General features: G+C 38.2%; 4 protein-coding genes and 1 non-coding gene across 5 annotated transcripts; 4 read left to right on the top strand and 1 right to left on the bottom strand.

Moving 5' to 3' along the window:
- Positions 1-1,245: 1,245 nt before the first annotated feature.
- Positions 1,246-4,016, top strand: LOC117632907 (linamarin synthase 2-like). The gene is made up of 2 exons (XM_034366535.1): positions 1,246-1,776; positions 2,865-4,016. The coding sequence occupies exons 1-2, from the start codon at positions 1,263-1,265 to the stop codon at positions 3,791-3,793; spliced, it is 1,443 nt and encodes a 480-aa protein (XP_034222426.1). The 5' UTR covers positions 1,246-1,262; the 3' UTR covers positions 3,794-4,016.
- Positions 4,017-4,508: 492 nt separating this feature from the next.
- Positions 4,509-6,451, top strand: LOC117631437 (linamarin synthase 2-like). The gene is made up of 2 exons (XM_034364581.1): positions 4,509-5,123; positions 5,328-6,451. Exons 1-2 carry the CDS (start codon positions 4,607-4,609, stop codon positions 6,257-6,259), a joined length of 1,449 nt encoding a protein of 482 aa, XP_034220472.1. The 5' UTR covers positions 4,509-4,606; the 3' UTR covers positions 6,260-6,451.
- Positions 6,452-7,627: 1,176 nt separating this feature from the next.
- TRNAY-GUA lies at positions 7,628-7,718 on the top strand. The gene is given in 2 exon segments: positions 7,628-7,664; positions 7,683-7,718. It is a non-coding gene; the product is annotated as a tRNA-Tyr (tRNA).
- Positions 7,719-7,923: 205 nt separating this feature from the next.
- On the top strand, positions 7,924-9,470 carry LOC117632180. Its single transcript, XM_034365603.1, has 2 exons — positions 7,924-8,967; positions 9,322-9,470. The coding sequence occupies exons 1-2, from the start codon at positions 8,070-8,072 to the stop codon at positions 9,384-9,386; spliced, it is 963 nt and encodes a 320-aa protein (XP_034221494.1). The 5' UTR covers positions 7,924-8,069; the 3' UTR covers positions 9,387-9,470.
- Positions 9,471-10,199: 729 nt separating this feature from the next.
- LOC117629508 (monoacylglycerol lipase abhd6-A-like) lies at positions 10,200-12,703 on the bottom strand. Its single transcript, XM_034362010.1, has 4 exons — positions 11,983-12,703; positions 11,092-11,184; positions 10,932-10,999; positions 10,200-10,690 (listed from the first exon to the last, which is right to left on the bottom strand). Exons 1-4 carry the CDS (start codon positions 12,604-12,606, stop codon positions 10,528-10,530), a joined length of 948 nt encoding a protein of 315 aa, XP_034217901.1. The 5' UTR covers positions 12,607-12,703; the 3' UTR covers positions 10,200-10,527.
- Between the last annotated feature and the right edge of the window lie 2,560 nt (positions 12,704-15,263).

Raw genomic sequence — 15,263 nt, 5'->3', positions numbered from 1 at the left:
CAAAACCCATTGGAACAAGTTTCATGAAGAGTTTCACCACATCTGAGCACCGGAACATTCTAACCAAGGCCAAGAAGTCAACCTACGAATATGAGCAAAAACATATTTTATATTGATCAATAATGCATTTTTAGTTCACATTTATTCCAACCAAGGTAAAATCTATAAAAACACAAAAATTCAAAATCAAATCAAACCAAATCATATATAGTCCGATTCGATTTTTAAACCGTTTGACATTTTTTTTTAATTAAAATCAAACCAAACCAATAATTACAATTTAAACCAATCGATTTCATCGGTTCGGCCTAACAAAAATTGCAACTAGACTAGCTGAAACAAAAATGGCCTAACATATTTAATAAACCCATTACCCAAATATCGCATAAAGTATAATAGAAACTCCCAAAAAGGAAATCCAAAATTCCCACACGTATTTGACTAACCCTCTCTGCCAGATTAACCCGCATGTATTATGTGTTGATTGTTGCGGTTTTGTTTGCAAGCACAGCAAATAAACAATGCAATTGTTCTTTTGTTCTTTTGTTCTTTTTTCTTCCCCACGTGTTTGTTCCTCTTAGTGTGCGCCGAAGACAAAAACAAGTAAGCATTGTGTTGTGTTGTGTTCGTCAATGCATGATATTGTTCTTTATTTTTTGGGTACACGATATTGTTCTGTGTGTTAAGTAAACAAATTTGAAAATAAGGGCCTCGTTGTATTCGTTTGTTGTTCATGATTCTCAAAATCACAGGAACGGCCGTACTCTATGTAGCTATAATATTTATATTTTATGATTCTCAAAATCGCAGGAACGGCCATGTTCTATATAGCTACAATATTTATATTCTTAGTAAGAAAACGTGCCCTTCAATGACAATGATGTAAAATTAATTACTCCTCTAATGTTGCCGGGGTCAGTCATCCGTTCAAAGCTAGCGGCATAGAAAAGGACAAACGAGCTCTTACACGCACCGGTGTCCATTGGTAGGCAGGGGCGGCCCTGCAGCAAGGGCAAGGTAATCATACGTGTTTCTACCTATCCCATGTCAGCCCATGTGAGGATCTGGTGAAATGGGCAATTTTATTGTTACCGACACATCACTTGTATATTAGTAAACTGTAATTTTTGTTTTGTTTTGACAAAAGTGACTCCAATGTCAGTATCAAGTGCCGAAGAGGCAAGGCTTGGCACATTTTCTATAAATGACACGAGCAAAGTTGGGTCTCACCACACAGGTCTTGCTTATATTGGTAAAGAGAGATGGGTTCAATAGGAGAAGCAACCAAAAAACTTCATGCGGTTTGTGTCCCTTTCCCAGCTCAAGGCCATGTAAACCCCATGATGCAATTAGCTAAGCTTCTTCACTCAAGAGGCTTCCACATAACCTTTGTTAACACAGAGTTCAACCACAGGCGCCTAATCCGGTCCAAAGGCCCGGACTCCGTCAAGGGCTTGCCCGACTTCCAGTTCGAGACCATACCGGACGGGCTGCCTCCTTCGGATAAGGATGCAACCCAAGATGTTCCAGCCATATGCGACTCCACCAGGAAAACCTGTCTAGGTCCATTCAAAGAGCTGGTCACTAAGATCAACTCCTCATCTCAAGTGCCACAAGTTACTTGTATAGTTGCAGATGGTGTCACGGGATTTGGGAGGCAAGCTGCTCAGGAGTTAGGCATTCCGGAGGTCCAGTTTTGGACTGCCTCTGCTTGTGGCTTCGTGGGTTACTTGCAATACAGTGAGCTCGTCAAGCGAGGCCTTGTTCCATTCAAAGGTATACTTCCTTAACTTAATTATTACAAGCACTTGACTTGAGGTTGAATCATTCAATCCCACGATAATATTCCAAGCACATCTGCTTTTAGCTTTTTCAAAAGATTAATCTTTTAACTTCTTTCAAGATTATATATATTCTACAATATAAATCTTTTTAATAAATATAAATTAATTCTTCTATAAGAAAATCATATATGGTATTAGTTTATGTGATACATAAGCATGTTGAAAATCATTCAGTGTTAATTTCGAATGCATAATAACATAGACATAATTTCTTTGTTCAATATAAAAATACATTTTTTTATATTTTTTTTTATACAAAGCGATATTGATGGAGGGGGAATCAAACATAGGAGTTAGAATCCAAAATAAATAATTATTTTGTTCGAAAAGTTAGGTCCAGTTAATAGCTATGCGCTTATTATATCACCTGATTAACCTCGTGATTATATAAATAAATTTCTCAAAAAGAGGAAGTGCATATTAAACTTGCACCCACGACAAACAGGACAGAATAATAATAATAAACAAGAGAAACCAAACAGGGTGCATCTCTCTGTTTTTTTAACGAGACAAACAAGACAGAAAAAGGAAAAAAAACAAGAAAAATCAGCAAAAAGCTAAAACATCATCGTTGTAACCAATGAATAATAAACAACAGAAACCAGACAAAACTACTCCAATTAGTGTGGGGGACTTGCATTTTGAACTTGGATGAATTGTAAATGCTCACTCTCGCTAACAAGTGCCGAAAACAATGTTGTTAGATGGACCTAGCTACAATCTTTTCTGTTATTGTATATTTTCATCGTAGAATCAATATATTATTAATGATCATTTGGTTTAATGATACGTTTCCTTACAAAATAATAAATAAATATGTGTTGCACATTAATACCAAAAAATATATATCTTTGTATGTATGGAATCTCAGTTCTTGAACAACTTTCAGTTGGAATATATATTTTTCGTCTGAACACTTTGAACACTTTTGAAGTGGAATATTAGCCTATGAGTTTAGTGTAATGTGACCATATATAAAGTATGATCACACATATTATTCACCTTCCATGCATATTTCAGATGAGACTTTCCTGCATGATGGTACACTGGATACACCAATTGATTGGGTCCCAGGCATGAAAAATGCTCGGCTCAGGGACATCCCCAGCTTCATCAGAGTCACAGATGTCAACGACATAATGTTCGATTTCTTGGGATCCGAAGCACGAAACTGTTTGAAGTCTTCTGCAATCATCTTCAACACATATGATGAATTTGAACATGAAGTGTTAGAGGTCATATCGACCATGTTCCCTAACATCTACACCATTGGCCCCCTTAAGTTGCTTGAGAGGCATTTGCCTGAAACCGAAACCAAATTGGTCGAGTCTCTTAGCTCAAACTTATGGAAAGCAGACACAGATTGTTTGAAATGGCTTGATCAGAAGAAACCTAGTTCAGTTGTGTATGTAAATTATGGGAGCGTAACTACAATGACAGATCAGCATCTGAAAGAATTCGCATGGGGGCTTGCAAATAGCAAGCACCCATTTTTGTGGATTGTTAGGCCTGACGTGGTAGAGGGAGACTCAGCTATTTTACCCAGTGAATTTTTTGAGGAGATTAAGGATAGGGGTTATATAGCAAGCTGGTGTCTACAGGACCAAGTGCTAGATCATCCATCCGTTGGGGCCTTTTTAACACACTGTGGCTGGAACTCTACTATTGAAAGTGTATCCGGAGGCGTGCCTGTAATTTGCTGGCCTTTCTTTGCTGAGCAACAAACGAATTGTCGATACGCATGCACTGACTGGGAGATTGGAATGGAGGTGAGCCCCGATGTGAAGCGTGACGAAATCGAAGCACTTGTTAAGGAAATGCTGGAAGGGGAAAAAGGGATGAAGATGAGGCAAAAGGCAAGAGAATGGAAGAAAAAAGCTCTAGAAGCTACTGATATTGGAGGATCATCGTACAATAATTTTGATAGATTGATTAAGTCTCTCCATTAAGGTGAATGACTGCTACAATGAGGAACAAATAAGGTTCCTTGTCAAGACTTGGCTAAGCTTAGCTTTTATTTGCTAAGGGGTTTTATCTTATTTTCATGTGTAGGTGCTGTAATAATGTTTATGTTTTATTTGGACCTCAGTTGTTTCTCTAGTTGTTTGCAGCCCAACTCTGTCCTAGTTGCAAGCACACTTGGCTTATGAATAAAATTAATATCTCCGTTCAGCCTTCTAGTTTGTTCCAAATGCATATATATGATTGATACTCGAATTACCTGTTGATTATTGTATTGGGTCAGTCTCTATTTCAGATTTTGAAGCGTTTCAAAAGTTAAGGGTTCGTTTGGTATTCTATTTGAATACAATTTTTTAAATTTAAAAACAGAATTTGACTTGGTAGACTAATTTTTAAAAACTCAAACTAAAAATTACCCCAAATACACTATATATATATATAATTAAAAGCCTTCTCCCTTGCTCAAAATTTTTAAGATTTTGAAACAGTTTTGAAACTGCATATCAAAAAGTTTTTGAGTTCCGCCCCTAACATGATGAGATAAGATAAGTCGAATTACAAAACAAGACAAAAGCCAATGAATATGATGAGATAAGATCATTAAGACTGGATGTAATCCGAAAAAAAAAAAAAAGACCAAAGGATTGGAAGGCCAATTTATAGTTGGTAAAAATATAATAAAAGAAGCCATGACAACTGAAAAATCTTAACTATTAGATCAGCGGCTAAAACAACAGACTTCCTCCATATCTAGTTGCAGCTTTTGCCTCTTGCCTCTTGCCAAGTAAAATTTACCCAAGATGGCTCCAGTTGGAGGCAGAACACAACCACCCCATGTAGTTTGCGTCCCCTACCCTTCACAAGGGCATGTTGGCCCTATGATGCAATTAGCCAAGCTCCTACACTCAAGGGGCTTTCACATAACCTTTGTCAACACTGAGTTCAACCACAGGCGCTTGATCAGGTCTCAAGGGCACCCATCATCCCTTGTCGGCTTACCTGGCTTTAGATTTGAGGCCATACCAGATGGGCTTCCACCATCTGACAAAGATGCTACCCAATATGTTCCTGCACTGAGTGATTCCATCAGAAAAAACTGTCTTGGTCCCTTCAAAGAGCTTCTGGTTAAGCTTGGTCAATTGTCTGAAGTGCCCCCAGTTACTTGCATAATTTCAGATGGGGTCATGGGGTTTGGGAGCAGAGCTGCTGTGGAATTGGGCATTCCAGAGGTTCAGTTTTGGACTGCCTCTGCTTGTGGCTTCATGGGTTACTTGCAGTATAGTGAACTTCTAAAAAGAGGCTTGGTTCCATTCAAAGGTACTCATTTTTTTTCTTCTTGTTTTCATTCAAGCCATCAATTTTAAGGGGTTCAAGGAATCTTAATATATTAAGTGTTAGTTAATGAATAGATATGAAGAATTACTTGCTTTGACAAATTTGTTGAAACATGCAGAATTACTCTTTATATGACTATCAGCTCTTAATCTGATCACAAACTTCCATTATATGTATGTGTTTCAGAGAAAAACTTGGATAATCAAGATGATCCACTTGATGTAATAATCGATTGGATCCCGGGCATGACAAATGTTAGGCTCAAAGACATCCCTTACCATCCTAACGAAATAATGTTTGATTTCATGGGATCAGAAGCACAAAACTGCTTGAAATCCTCTGCAATCATCTTCAACACATTCGACGAATTCGAACACCAAGTGCTAGAAGCAATCTCGGGGATTTTCCCCAACATTTACACAATAGGTCCACTTCCTTTGCTATGCAGGCATGTCTCAGCTGATGACAGCCAAATCAAGTCACTCAGCCCAAGCTTATGGAAGGAAGACAGAGAATGTGTTGAATGGCTTGACAAGAGACAACCGAACTCAGTGGTGTATGTAAATTATGGGAGTGTGACTGTGATGACAGAGCAACACTTGAAAGAATTTGCATGGGGGCTGGCAAATAGCAAGCACCCATTTCTGTGGATAGTTAGGGCTGACGTGGTAATGGGAAGTGATGACTCAGCACTTCTGCCTCCAGAGTATTTTGTAGAGATCAAAGATAGGGGTAAGATAGCAAGTTGGTGCACACAAGAGCAAGTTTTAGCACATCCATCTGTCGCTGTTTTCTTGACACATTGTGGTTGGAATTCTATTTTGGAAACTGTATGTGAGGGTGTGCCTGTGATTTGCTGGCCTTTCTTTGCTGATCAACAGACGAATTGTGGATATGCATGCAGCAGTTGGGGGATTGGTTTGGAGGTAAAGCATGATGTGAAGCGCTATGAAATTGAAGCACTTGTTAAGGAAATGATGGAAGGAGAGAAGGGGGAGGAATTGAAGCAAAAGGCACTAGAATGGAAGAACAAGGCAATTGAAGCTACTGATATTGGTGGACCTTCTTATAATAATTTTGAGAGATTGATTAAAAATGCTCTACATTACGATGGTTGACTAGTGTATAGCACTATCTAGCCCCTTGGTCGGGCATCTCATCAAAAATAGGACAGGACTTAGTCAAACCCAAATTTATTTTAGACCGTCTTTATAATGATCATGTTGAAGGTAATTCTGTAAAACAAACGAGGTCTATATACAAATGTATGTATATATCATAAAATTTCGGCAAAGTTTGAATTGAAACAACCAGGAATGTACTACTTTACGAGCACCTATACAAAGCACTGCACTATAAAGGACAAAAATTGTCCATTTGTGTCAAATTTACACCACCTAGTGTCAAAGCTTTTTCACCTAATATTGAGATTTGAGTGTGGAATGTTTGACTCCAAAATGATATCTTTGAATCTCTTCCTATGTAAGTACGGTTTCAATTTTTTGGTGCTGATAACCGTGACTATTATTGGTGGGACTTTTTTATTTTCGTGGGCTGCTATCGTTTCTGCTAAAGATTTGGTGGGTTTTCTCATGCTTCAATTTCGTTGATTTTGTATGTTTAGTTTGATCTCATCCTTGGGGTTGGCTTTGTTGTGGAATTTGGCAAGTTATCCCCTCGCTGTTTAATTCTTCTTCTTAATAAATTTCTCCTCGTTATGTCGAAGATTTGTTTTCAAAAAGTACCGTTTCAATTCAACTTAAGATCATCATTCATTAGACAATGTACAAGTCGTTTTCTTTTTCTCAAGAGTAATTCTTATGCATATACTACGACCATAGTTCGCATTCTTTTTCTTTATTCTTTTTTCAATCATCAAAATAGCAAATTTTATTAGATACATTCTAATATTACAGTCAATACGTCAATAAAACAATTGAAGCACCACACTCAAAAGGGCATCAAAATCAACGAGTCCAAACACGCAAAATTAAAGCACACAAATATTGCACAAACAATAACAAAAATCACATCACTAAAATTGAAAATACTCTCAAGTCAAGCACACAACCCAAAAAGACCCAAAACTCTTAACACATAACCCTTCAACTTAAATGACCATTACAACACCCACATGAAGCAACGCCACCGTCAAACCTCACTGCATTTAGCCTTGAAAAAAAGATGCAGAACATGAGACGAATCTGGGGAAAGTTCGGACTCAAACGATCTAAAAAGTTTGCAACCCTTTTATTCAAAAGCTACAACTTATTCAAGTGAAAGTGCACATATCTTTTGCGTAACAGCCTCACTAAGATTTTTTTTTTTTTTTTTCCATCTATATAAGGTAATAAACAATTTGGCAATACGGAATGGCGCCAATTTTAGAGGGCTGACTCAAAATTTCGGACATTTTAAGGGGTTTTTTGAATTATTTTCACATCTATAAGGTATAAATATTATTTACTACCAGGATGAACAAGCAACCGACCTTAGCTCAGTTGGTAGAGCGGAGGACTGTAGTGGGGTTACCTGGTAGATATCCTTAGGTCGCTGGTTCGAATCCGGCAGGTCGGATAGATTTTTTTTGGTTATCAATTTTAGTACCTTTGTATTATGCAAATCTTTAATGATTCTTGCTTTCTTCCTCTACACTTTTGTTCCTTTTTGTTGGGCGATGTGGGGAAAAGTGAGTTCGTCCCTTACACTCAAATTCGAGTCTCTTCTTCTATAAGTTAGATGAATTTAGCATATCGTTTATACATTAAAAACAGTAGTAAATTTATCTGATTGCCCACTGCCTAAATTTATCTGTTCCCCTGTCTCTCCTCCTATACCCAGCAAGCACAAATACACATCTCTTGCTTCTCTTGGATAAGATCATAATATCATCGTATATTAGACAAAGAAGCCAAGAGAATCCCAACAATGGAACAAAAAACACTCCTACCAGCTCTTTTATGCATCATCTTCTTCAACCTCCTCTGCTTCACCATAGCCCAAAAACCTCCTGCATGCCAAACCACATGTGGTTCCCTTAAACTCAAATATCCCTTTGGCACAGGCGCTGGCTGTGGCTCCCCAACTTTCCAACCCTACATAGCCTGCGAAATTACCAACAAGGACCAAAAGCAGCAGCAGCAGCTCCTCCTCACCACCCACACAGCCTCATACCCAATCACTTCCATTTCCTACTCCACCCAAACCCTAACCCTAACCCCGCCCTCCATGTCCTCCTGCTCCTCCATGCAACCCTCCCCATCCAACTTCGGCCTCGACTGGGCCAGCCCTTTTCAGCTCGGCCGATCAACTTTCATCCTCTTGTCCTGCCCACCCCCCACCTCTTCTCTCACCCTCGGAGACTCCTCCGGCATCCCGGTCTGTGATCCTTCCTACTCTAACCTCTGTGCTTCTATCTACACGTGCCCTTCTGTGGTTGGTCTTGGCCTTCCTTTGTTCCCCCCTACCAACACTTGCTGTGTGTATTCACCCGGCAATCTTGATAGCAAGGGTGAGCTGGACCTCTGCGGGCTGAAGTGCGCCGGGTATACCTCCGTGGTGTCCCTTGGAGACTACCCGACGGACCCCTCCCGGTGGGAGTATGGGGTGGCGTTAAAGTATAGCCATGGTGATTTGGATAGTGGCATTGTGGACACCAAGTGCAAGAGCTGTGAGATGAGTGATGGGGTTTGTGGGTATAGTGTTGATGATCATTCGTTTCTCTGCGGGTGTAAGAATGGCTACAACACCTCCTCGGATTGCAACAATAATTTCAGTCCAGATCAGGAACTGTTTTGGGGCTCTGCCTCTAATTTACTACCTGCTTGTAAGTTCTTCTTCTTCTTCGATATATTTCTTCTTCTTTTTTTAATTTAAATTATTAAAGATGAAAAAAAAAAAAATGTTTTCATTTTGGTTAGATAATCATTTTTAAATGTTGATGCCTCGTTGTCATAAAATGCGCACCGGATGCTCTTGAGCTTTAGTGGAAAGTGCAGTCCAGTTTTTGCATAACTTTGTGTGTTTGTTTGGGATGGGATTTGTATTGGAGGATAAAGACAACTTTATTGCGTGAGCAAAAAGAAGAGATAGCTTAGGCCTTAAGGTGGAAGCTACAGAATTAGAAAATGGGGAACTAAACTTTAGTGCTGATTTTTTCGTCATCTTTTCAATTTTGCAGGGAAAATGTGGTTCGCGCTCGTGGTTTTTTGGGAAATCTCCTACTCTTGTTTTGATCTTTTTTGAATTGTAATTGGACCCCAAAAAATATTTATGTGACTATGTGAAGAAAAAAAATTAGAATAATAAAACAGTCAAATTGAAAAGGAAGAGGAATAAAGGTGAGCAATGCATCAGCATCTTCCTCACATATAGGATGTGATGCTCCACCTGGAAACCTTAACCATCCAATTAAATTAACCTCGGCCTCAGGTACTTTCAAGGATCGGATCAATTGATATGCGTTTTTTTAATACAATGATTGTCTAAACTAATTTGATAGGCGTTTATCACACACACACAATTAAGATGCCATGTAGGGGAACCTGAGACCTCTGGTATGCAAGTCAAATTCAATATCTTTTTTTATTGGATTAGACCCCGTTGACCATATGATTTTGGTTGGGAAGTTTGGGTGGTTTAATTGAATTTATTGTGTTTATTGCAAATTATAAGAACGCTAAACTCATGATGCTACTGGCTTTTTTTTTTTTTTTCATGGACACCAACAGAGTTTTTACTTTTTAAAAGCACTAACATGAGTTTAACTTTTAAAGCTTCCTAGACAAGTGAAATCATATCTTTGCTTGGATGGAGTAATGTCAAATCTAGGATTTAATTGTTTGTACTACAATCCATTCATCTATGTTAAGATTTGAATAAGAAAATGAAGAAAATAAATAGATTTCAAATGAGTCGTTACATATAGTCATTTTAAATCCATTACAAATGTTTTACATCTAGTTATTTGAAATAAATTGAATCCAATGTTTTCTAGGTTTTTTCTAGTCAAATCCAAAATGGAACCTAAGAGCATAGTCTTTATTACCCCTTATTACGTTGCCAAATAGTTGCTTATGTTGCAAGCATTCATGTAAGAATTAATATGATCCAATGGTCTAGATTCATAGTCTAGCAATACAAGTATCCTATGTCACCGACGATCTAGTAAGAAAACATTTCCCTCATGATATTTTCATGAAATCATTAAAAGAAACATCTGCGTAATCCAGTTCTACTGCGCTGATATACACCTTTTCGTCTTATAAATATACAAAATGACCACATAATCCACAATACGCACCAGCATATCTCATATTGTAGGTTTTAAATGAAAACCAGTTACTTATCTAGTCATCTTGATTGCTCTTCACCTTCTCTTCAAATTTCAATCCACCTTGCGGCCGTTGCTGTGGCTTTCTTGTTTAGGTGGAGGAAGAGGATCAATGAGGAAAGACTTCATGTGCTTGTACATCTCTTTCGGTTTCTCTACATTTATGGCATGTCCTGCATTCTTTAAGATCACTAGTTGTGAACTCTCACCTATTTGCCTGCAACAGAGGAAGAACAGTAAGACCAAACTTCCGAAAAAAATTGATGCATAGAAGATAGACCCATGCAATTATGTTTAGAAGTGGTCTTCCCACTGGATGAATTCCAATGTTTGCCCAAGTCAACTTAAACCGGCCAAAAAGTAAACATGGACATGATTTTGGTTTGTCTTAATCATAATGTTCTATAGAAATAACACACAAATAATGTTATAGAAATAATTAAACCCACCCGATTTACCTTTTTAATCGGTGCGCCAATTCCAGTGGGAATACCAGGTCATGCTCTCCCCAGATGATTAGTGTAGGCTGCATCAAGAAGAAATTCTGCCTTTAAGTACTCCACAAAACCAAAAAGATAAACACAATGCCCCCAAATTCAAAACATGTTAGAAAATTACGTGGGATATCTTGGGAAGATCAGACAATTTTCTGTCCTTGTGCAATGCTTGAATCAATCCTTTCCTCTCTTGAAGGTGTTCTGTGCACATCACCTGCCAGTCAACCGAAACTCATAAGACAAGTTTCAGGTGAAATTACTATATCGCCCGTAATATTGGGAAATGAGAAATATTGAACAACATCTTTATTTAATATGAACAAACAGGACTTGCACCACTTGCCGCTGCATTACAGAATCAACGGTAAACAAACAATATTTTGAGCACTTTATGACCATGAACTGTAGTCTTTGGCAGCCTAAAGATTTTCCCATTGACACTTGGGATTGACACATATCCCTGAATAACAGAGGAAAGCTCTGTCTTTATGTGAGGCAAAACATAGTCCAAAAGAGATGCAATCTGATAGCGCAAAAAAGAAATTATTGGCAAAAGAGATGAAAGTTATTATGTGCATGAGTCAATCTGAATTTACCATCTTCATCCTACAAACAGGACCAAAACGGGTTTTGTTGTGTTCCACCAAACACAAATATCACTTCCCGTGACTGATTAGATGCTAGTTTCACAGTTTTGAAGCATCATTTTATCTTGTTTCTTATGAGTACGAATCAGCCAATTGACAATTGATTTGGCTATGATTCATGTATGACCCAGATACTCTGTGAATATTCAAACCAGATACATATGGTACTGAAATGTATGTTCGTACAATGCATCAACTATATTAACTTGCATTAGGCAAGAAAGAAAGAAACTTTGTTTTTTTTAAGATGCCAATTTGCTCTTTTGAATTAAACCCAACAAATTAAACACCCCAAAACACACATAGAGACACATGCAATTTCATTCTCAGAGAAAAAAAAGGAGGGTTCAGAAAGTTTTGCTTACCTCAATAAAATCATTGAGAAAACAAGAGGGCACATTCTTAGCAGGCTTGTGAAAAGAGATCTTCAGCAGCTGCCTAACCTGCTGAGGCCTCTGAGGCAGCAAAATACTCACAGCCTCCTCCACACTCCTCACCTGAAACATCCCCTTCTCCATATCCTTCTCCTCCGTACACACCCCGGCGCAGCATAACACAAGCCTCTCTATCCGCTCCCCAAACTGCGCCGCCATGCTGTAGGCCACAAACCCACCATAGCTAATCCCAGCGACGCTCATTTTCTTCACCCCGTGGGCCTCCAGGAGGCCCACGACGCACTGGGCCTGAAAAGTCTCGGAGCGGTCGGGTCGGGTCGAGAAGGAGTCGCCGAAGAAGATAAGGTCCGGGATGTAGAGGTTGAAGCGGGAGGCTAGAGGGGCGACGAACTCATGCCACTGCCACATTGCGTTGGCGCCGATCCCGTGGATGAGGAGCAGCGTAGGCTTGGATTGGGAGTGGGATTTGGGGACCCAGCAGTGCATGATTGTGCCTTCGCCCAAATCGGTGGTGGTGGATTTTAGGCCGTGCGATGAGAAGGAGTAGCGGAAGCAGCGGTCGCGCGACGCTGTCAAGCTAAAGCAGCCAGGCATTTTTGAGGTCGTGGAAGAAGAAGAAGAAGAAAATGGAGGGAGTTTGAGAGTTGGAGAGTCAAAGAGAGGCTTATGGAAATGGCGGAGCCTTGCTGCCTGGCCTATCTTATTACATAGCGACAAGGAGGCTTTATATGGTTTGTTAAGGGCGGGATATAAAAATTAAAAAACAAAAAACAAAAGGGAAAAGTGGAATTTTCTCTTTGTCTTTATTTTACAGTGGAGGGGTAGCCAACTGAAAATCAACACGCTTTTTTCTCGTTTCAATGTTTAAAAGTGGGTTATGATTATTATGGCACTTAATATGAGATATTTACAAACTATTTTTTATAACCGTCGAATACATCCATAACAAAGCTACACTATTATAATGGAGCTAGTCACATTAAAAGTGTCAAATCTTATCATAAATATATATCGTTCTTGTCATCATCTATGTGAGAGTGATGTCATAAGTCGATTAAATAATCCATGTGCTAGTCGCATGCTTCGTGGTTAGTCTACCATAACCTTAGTTAAGGCTAGTTGGTAATTGTTTTTACAAATTGAAATGAGTATAAACAATAAATTTTATTGACAAAAAAATTGAGTGCAACTGTCAAACAAAAATGTAATAAGACTATCCTTTACATTTTCTATATCAAGATTGATGGGGAGGATTCTCTTTCTAGTACAGATAAAAATAGATAAGAAAAGGAAAAAAAAAAAAAAAACTATGAGGGAAACTTTGCATAGATTATTACAAAGCGGTAAATGCATTTCCTCCTTTGAAAAATGATTATAGTTATTATCTCAATTTGTCATTTGTTTTTAATATAAGAAAGAATATTCGTCTACCAACCCCAGAAAAAATGTGAAACTAATAAAGAGGATTGCCCCCACTCCCTGCATAATACAATTTCATAGCAAAAGTTTAATCCGTTTTGGAGTTCAACGATTTGTATGCAAATGCCATTAGGGATTTCTTGGTCTTGTATCCGGTTTTTATTTTAGTCCTCCAACTTAATTTTTTAATTTATGTCGTCCAGCACGTGCTCCAATTTCATCCTTCCGTAAAATTCCATTAATTTTTTTGTCTATAGCATGTATCAAAATTGACAATTGTATCATTCAAACAACCTTATTACTTTTTTTGGGATAAAAGAGCGATAGTATTTTATTAATAAGATAAACAAAAATAAGTACAAAGCAACTAAAATGTCGAATATGGATACAACTTCTCCAGTAACCAAACACAACAAGAAGTTAAATTGATCTTGAGAGAATATGTACAACCCAAAAATTGATTAAAATCCCTAAATAAGCAACCATAAACATATATACTTGAACATGCAATAAAAATTTAACGCGCAACGACATAAACAAAAAAAACCCTGAACCCTATTGGTATTGAGAATTTGGTTGCCAAACAAAAGCTTCTATCCAGCTGTTGACTTTGAGCCTTTGTAAATGTTTTTTGAACGGCGTTGATGAATTGAATTAAAACACTTGACTCTTTTATGATGAAGATTGACCTTCATTTACAACGTCAAAGAAGATGGGCGTCAACCGCGCCGCCCCATAAAGGCAATTAGTTTAAAATATTAGCATTGTTGCATGCGTCGGATGGCACTGAGCAACAACAACACTTGACATTGTCTGTTGCTGCTGATGTCTTATATTGTCACATCGTTGTGCCTACTTCCTTTGTTTTTCTCTTGCAAAACTTAATGCGTGGGCCAAAGTGCTTTTATAACGTGATCGGCGAAATATGCGCATAATCTATATATATAGGTTTAAATGTTAAAATGGTTCTTGTGTTTTAGTCAATTAGTAAATTTAGTCCTTGTGTTTTTAATTTGATTAATTTAATCTTTGTGTTTTACTCCGTTAGTTAATGTTGTCCATTTCATTAAATTGTTGTTGAAAAATTCATTTAAAATTTTAAAAATTATTAAGTTCTGTTTACAAAGCAAACAAATATGAATTAAAATAACAAAATGTTAAAAAAACAATCTGGAAACCCGACAGCCTCTATGTTCTCATGCCACCACAACCACCATGAGGAGTCCCAACCACCCCCCTATTCTCTCTCTCTCTCTCTCTCTCTCTCTCTCTCTCTCTCTCTCTCTCTCTCTGTTTTTCAATTGTCGAATCCCAACATGGCAACCAAGTTCTTCAATTTCTTTTCGCTGATTCTTTTGCTCTGCTCCACATTCATTGCAGTAAAGTGCCTCACCTTTCAATATCATGAGTACAACAATTGGAGGTCTCCTTGATGGGTTATCTCTTGGAGCCATCAAAGAATCGGGCCCTAGCCCAGGTGAGGGGCACAAATTTACGAACCAACAAACCCTTGGAGGGATAAAGAAACCTAGCCCGAGCCCTCCCTTCCCTCCCCACAACTCCTCCATCTCTCTTTCTCTCTTCCTTTTTCCATCCCACCCACCCCCACAAAATATGAGTGAAATAAAGATTCAACATCAGTATTGGCAAGCAACTGATGGTTGTGGTGTTGGGTTGGGTGGCGGCAGCAGCATGAGAGGAGGACACAGTTTGTTGGTTTTCCAGAATTTCTTATTAATTTTTTTTATTTTGTTATTTGTATTAATATTATAAACTGAACTAAACTATTTTTTTATATTAATTTTTAAATTTTAATGAATTTTTTTAAAGGT

This window comes from Prunus dulcis, chromosome 6, assembly GCF_902201215.1.
Source record: "Prunus dulcis chromosome 6, ALMONDv2, whole genome shotgun sequence".
NCBI classification, from domain to species: Eukaryota; Viridiplantae; Streptophyta; class Magnoliopsida; order Rosales; family Rosaceae; genus Prunus; species Prunus dulcis.
This window is presented reverse-complemented; position numbering and strand designations above follow the sequence as displayed.

Coding starts and splice junctions, on each gene's coding strand:
- LOC117632907 (XM_034366535.1), top strand. CDS start 1,263: ATGGGTTCAATAGGAGAAGCAACCAAAAAACTTCATGCGGTTTGTGTC. Junction 1,777..2,864: donor AGGCCTTGTTCCATTCAAAG/GTATACTTCCTT, acceptor TGCATATTTCAG/ATGAGACTTTCCTGCATGAT.
- LOC117631437 (XM_034364581.1), top strand. CDS start 4,607: ATGGCTCCAGTTGGAGGCAGAACACAACCACCCCATGTAGTTTGCGTC. Junction 5,124..5,327: donor AGGCTTGGTTCCATTCAAAG/GTACTCATTTTT, acceptor TATGTGTTTCAG/AGAAAAACTTGGATAATCAA.
- LOC117632180 (XM_034365603.1), top strand. CDS start 8,070: ATGGAACAAAAAACACTCCTACCAGCTCTTTTATGCATCATCTTCTTC. Junction 8,968..9,321: donor CTCTAATTTACTACCTGCTT/GTAAGTTCTTCT, acceptor TCAATTTTGCAG/GGAAAATGTGGTTCGCGCTC.
- LOC117629508 (XM_034362010.1), bottom strand. CDS start 12,606: ATGCCTGGCTGCTTTAGCTTGACAGCGTCGCGCGACCGCTGCTTCCGC. Junction 11,185..11,982: donor TTCTCAATGATTTTATTGAG/GTAAGCAAAACT, acceptor GTTGACTGGCAG/GTGATGTGCACAGAACACCT. Junction 11,000..11,091: donor ATCTTCCCAAGATATCCCAC/GTAATTTTCTAA, acceptor TTCTTGATGCAG/CCTACACTAATCATCTGGGG.